Below are 5231 nucleotides of genomic sequence, written 5' to 3' on the forward strand. Positions count from 1 at the left end.
TGAATTTGGGAAATAGAAATTCCATTTCCCATAACAATGCTACAGAAGAGGAAGGGTGTTCTGCAGCAGAGACTATCCAGTATGCTCAGAACTTGTTCATAGGATCAGATCCAATGTGTGTATTCTGAGGGTACAACAGTGGCTATATGTCACAGACACTGTGACACTACTGTAGAAATGTGTTAGCTTTTTGGGAAGACAGATAGGGAGGGAGGCTGCTATTTGACACTAGTAAAACTTCACCCACTGTTGCTTTCAGGTCCCTTAGACACCATATTTAGCAAACCTTTCTTCACTTCTTCATTCCGAAGACTATAGATGATGGGGTTTAACATGGGAGTCAAAATAAAGTAAACCACAGAGGGTGCCATTTCTTGATCCAGAGAGTCTTTTGAGATGGGTTTCAGGTACCTAAAGAAAATAGTTCCATAATAGAGAACAACAACAGTCACATGAGACGAACAAGTGGAGATGGCTTTATGTTTCCCTTCTGTGGAGCTAATTTTTAAGATAGCAGAGATTATGTGGACATAGGAAGCTAATGTTAGGAGTAGAGCCCCCATCCCTAAAAATGAACCCAGTGTAAAAACCACCATATGATTTGGAAAAGTGTTGCTGCAAGAGATTTTGAACAGTTGTGGAAGCTCACAACTGAAGTGATGAATTACATTGGGGCCACAGAATTTTAAAGTTGTCAGCAGTATGGTGTTTAGCAGAGCATAGAGAAAGCCAATAACCAAGGCCCTACATATAAGCTGAGAACAGACCTGCTTATTCATCCTCACTGTATAATGCAAGGGATGGCAGATAGCTATGTACCAATCGTATGCCATCACAGACTGGAGAAGACCTTCACCTACTGAGAGGCAGACAACAAAGAAGACCTGGGTAAAACAGCCATGAACTGAAATGGTTTTTTTTTTTCTCCAAAAGGAAGTTCTCAAGCATTTTTGGAACCGTGACTGAGGAAAAAGCAAAATCAAGAAATGCTAAATAAGAGAGGAAGACATACATGGGAGTGTGAATATGTGGGTCTACTCTTATCACCACAATAATAGCCGTGTTACCAAATAGGATTATCAAATAGATTAGTAGAAACACAACAAAGAGCAAGATCTGGAGCTCTGGGTTGCTGGAGAGTCCTAACAGGATGAACTCTGTCACTATGGTTTGATTGTCCATATATGTAGTGATGTTTCTCCCTGGAAAAAGAAGGGGAGAAAAAAAGGGGAAAAAATGAAATTAAGCTGTGCTGTTCTAGTATGATATTCCCAAACTTGCATCCTGATCCAGCAAGAAACCATATACATGTGAAAATATACTTAATTAAATTGCACCAGTAATTATTGACAGAAGATTTTACTGAATTGAGATCATTTCAGGATAATTCATTTGGGTAACTTAAATCATAGATCGTAGGAATTAACTGCAGAAACATTGTCATTGATATTGTTATTTTAGCAATCCAAAAACATTATGCTGCTAACCTAAGTATTAATATTGGGAATTGCTTCTAATATTGTATGCCAATAAAAGTTATTTGACTTTGATATTGTTATTTTAGCAATCCAAAAAAATTATGCTGCTAGCCTAAAAAAATTGAAAATGATTAAAAGTTATGTACAATTTATATTTTCACATTCCTACAGGGAACTCTATGAACAGGTTCTGGGCTGCCATAAATAGCCTCTGGAATGAAGTATGCTTCCTTTGGAGCTCACACTTCCATTGCCACAAGGAATAATTGAAAACCATTGATCCTGTACTAACAGAAGCTCTAGAATACAAGTGGCACTGTTCAGCCAAATTCACTTAATCTTCTTTACTAATTTCTCCCTGGAATCCAACAATCCTGTCATTTCCCTATTTTTAGGAATCAATTCCATTTTGATCAATAGAGAAATTTATAGGAGCAAGAAGAAAGGTTTTACAAAATTTCAGATTTTAATTCTGCAAATACTCAGAAGCAGGCAATGTCTTCCCAAAGCTACCTCCCTCCAGGTAGAGCACCCTGTAGTGTATAATATCAGATGTAAAATAAAAACCCTGAAAGGGCTGAAGTTACCAAGGGGTACCTAGAGGAACATCAAAAAGTTCATAGAGGAATAAAAGGAGAAATTCTTCTTTTAAAAGTGAATTTGGGAAATAGAAATTCCATTTCCCATAACAATGCTACAGAAGAGGAAGGGTGTTCTGCAGCAGAGACTATCCAGTATGCTCAGAACTTGTTCATAGGATCAGATCCAATGTGTGTATTCTGAGGGTACAACAGTGGCTATATGTCACAGACACTGTGACACTACTGTAGAAATGTGTTAGCTTTTTGGGAAGACAGATAGGGAGGGAGGCTGCTATTTGACACTAGTAAAACTTCACCCACTGTTGCTTTCAGGTCCCTTAGACACCATATTTAGCAAACCTTTCTTCACTTCTTCATTCCGAAGACTATAGATGATGGGGTTTAACATGGGAGTCAAAATAAAGTAAACCACAGAGGGTGCCATTTCTTGATCCAGAGAGTCTTTTGAGATGGGTTTCAGGTACCTAAAGAAAATAGTTCCATAATAGAGAACAACAACAGTCACATGAGACGAACAAGTGGAGATGGCTTTATGTTTCCCTTCTGTGGAGCTAATTTTTAAGATAGCAGAGATTATGTGGACATAGGAAGCTAATGTTAGGAGTAGAGCCCCCATCCCTAAAAATGAACCCAGTGTAAAAACCACCATATGATTTGGAAAAGTGTTGCTGCAAGAGATTTTGAACAGTTGTGGAAGCTCACAACTGAAGTGATGAATTACATTGGGGCCACAGAATTTTAAAGTTGTCAGCAGTATGGTGTTTAGCAGAGCATAGAGAAAGCCAATAACCAAGGCCCTACATATAAGCTGAGAACAGACCTGCTTATTCATCCTCACTGTATAATGCAAGGGATGGCAGATAGCTATGTACCAATCGTATGCCATCACAGACTGGAGAAGACCTTCACCTACTGAGAGGCAGACAACAAAGAAGACCTGGGTAAAACAGCCATGAACTGAAATGGTTTTTTTTTTTCTCCAAAAGGAAGTTCTCAAGCATTTTTGGAACCGTGACTGAGGAAAAAGCAAAATCAAGAAATGCTAAATAAGAGAGGAAGACATACATGGGAGTGTGAATATGTGGGTCTACTCTTATCACCACAATAATAGCCGTGTTACCAAATAGGATTATCAAATAGATTAGTAGAAACACAACAAAGAGCAAGATCTGGAGCTCTGGGTTGCTGGAGAGTCCTAACAGGATGAACTCTGTCACTATGGTTTGATTGTCCATATATGTAGTGATGTTTCTCCCTGGAAAAAGAAGGGGAGAAAGAAAGGGGAAAAAATGAAATTAAGCTGTGCTGTTCTAGTATGATATTCCCAAACTTGCATCCTGATCCAGCAAGAAACCATATACATGTGAAAATATACTTAATTAAATTGCACCAGTAATTATTGACAGAAGATTTTACTGAATTGAGATCATTTCAGGATAATTCATTTGGGTAACTTAAATCATAGATCGTAGGAATTAACTGCAGAAACATTGTCATTGATATTGTTATTTTAGCAATCCAAAAACATTATGCTGCTAACCTAAAAAAATTGCCAATGATTAAAAGTTATGTATAATTTATATTTTCACATTCCTACAGGGAACAGAAACAGTAGTTTCTGTATTGCTTATCACCAAAATGGCACAAAGTTTACATGTAATTCAGATGTCCCAAATGAACTGTATCCTAAAATCTGTAAAATCACCAAGAAACCAACATCAGTGCACATCTACAAGTCTGTATAATCAAAAATCTTTGACTCCTCAGTGACCTTGGCAGGGGCAAACCTCTTGTGAATGTTGCATGTTTTCATACTACTCTGCTACCACATTAGATTGAAAATTCCCCCCCCACACACACACCAGAACATAAACAAACTGGATGTCCGGAATACATGAACCAGTTCTATTTCACACATATTCCCACTCATAGTCAGGTATAGAATCGTACGTACAAACAAGTTCTGCAAACTTGATTCCAGAGCTAAGTTAACATTGGCGGCTGCTGTATGAAAGGGGACTGTAAATGAAGCTGACATAATGGGAGGGAGGATTCGTTCACATTATCACTTCCTCTTAGGGAATTCCAACTTCTTTACACAACTCTGATTATTTTTCACCCCCTCCAAAAAAAAAGCCTTGTCAAATGTATACTATAGTCAAACAAGGTAAATCTGACTGTTGAACATATTCAGTATAAAATTCTCAGCATTCCCACCAGCTGCAAGTAGAGAGCTGGGGTAGCTTGTTTACAGGCTCATAGAATTCATCCCCTTGGTTCAATTTTCTTGAAACCTGGTTCTTTAGTAGACAGGCAGCACTCACTCTGCTGCAATTTTGGTGTTATTTGGTTGAAAAACAGCCACTCCAGCTTCTCTGAAAAGTCCCCCGGGGGCAAATGGTAGGATGTACTAAAAATGAATGACATGAATTCCTATTGGGAACAATAGAAGATGCCCGAAGGTCCACTGAATATTTCCTGCCTTTTCATGAATAAAACTTTCATTTCATTGCAGATACCAAAGAGATGTTCAGAGCTATTCTATGCCAAGATAGATAAATTCCCTTCATTTTTGACCCCGAAAGTCCCACCATCATCCTGAAGCTGATGGCTTCTAGCTTTATTTTCTGATGAGTTATACCTGCAACAAACAGAACACCTTACTTTCAATTAGGAACAGCAACGGTGTATGTGTGGTTTGTTGAAATAACCTGGGCAAAGATGGTCTGATCCAGGGGTCTCATCCTGCCGGAGTGCCCCGGTACGGCGCTCCGGGAGAGACACTTGGGGGGCAGGGCTTCACCATGTCACTTGCACAGTGCCTCGCAACGGGCGCACAGCAAACTCCGCACTGAAACACCTCCAGCCGGTAGCAACACCAACTCCGCTCTAGAAGCCAACGGATCCCTCTCGAGCAGCGCTATTTCTGTTTTCTGCTCGTTTATTTTACGGAAAAATGCAAGCGACACCAAGCCAGGAAGCCAGGAAGCGGTCACTGGTGTGCACTATTGAAGTTAGCAGATCTACTTCGCCTGCGGAGGACTGCGTTGTTTCTCCCTGGCCCTTACTGTCCTCCTGTCCCACGTGACACTCAGGGAGAAATGTGCGCACGCGCTAAGAGAAAATGGGCAAAGTGGCGGGGAGGGGGAGG

At 39.8% G+C, this 5231-nt stretch overlaps 2 protein-coding genes across 2 annotated transcripts; both read right to left on the bottom strand.

The window, feature by feature from the left end:
- Window positions 1-239: 239 nt before the first annotated feature.
- On the bottom strand, window positions 240-1182 carry LOC107113685 (olfactory receptor 1052-like). Its single transcript, XM_015415038.1, is given in 2 exon segments — window positions 240-923; window positions 925-1182. Coding segments are annotated over 2 exon segments (942 nt in total).
- Window positions 1183-2372: 1190 nt separating this feature from the next.
- Window positions 2373-3315, bottom strand: LOC107113687 (olfactory receptor 1052-like). The gene is given in 2 exon segments (XM_015415039.1): window positions 2373-3056; window positions 3058-3315. Coding segments are annotated over 2 exon segments (942 nt in total).
- Between the last annotated feature and the right edge of the window lie 1916 nt (window positions 3316-5231).

This window comes from Gekko japonicus, unplaced genomic scaffold (genome assembly GCF_001447785.1).
Source record: "Gekko japonicus isolate JY-2015 unplaced genomic scaffold, Gekko_japonicus_V1.1 scaffold6641, whole genome shotgun sequence".
NCBI lineage: Eukaryota > Metazoa > Chordata > Lepidosauria > Squamata > Gekkonidae > Gekko > Gekko japonicus.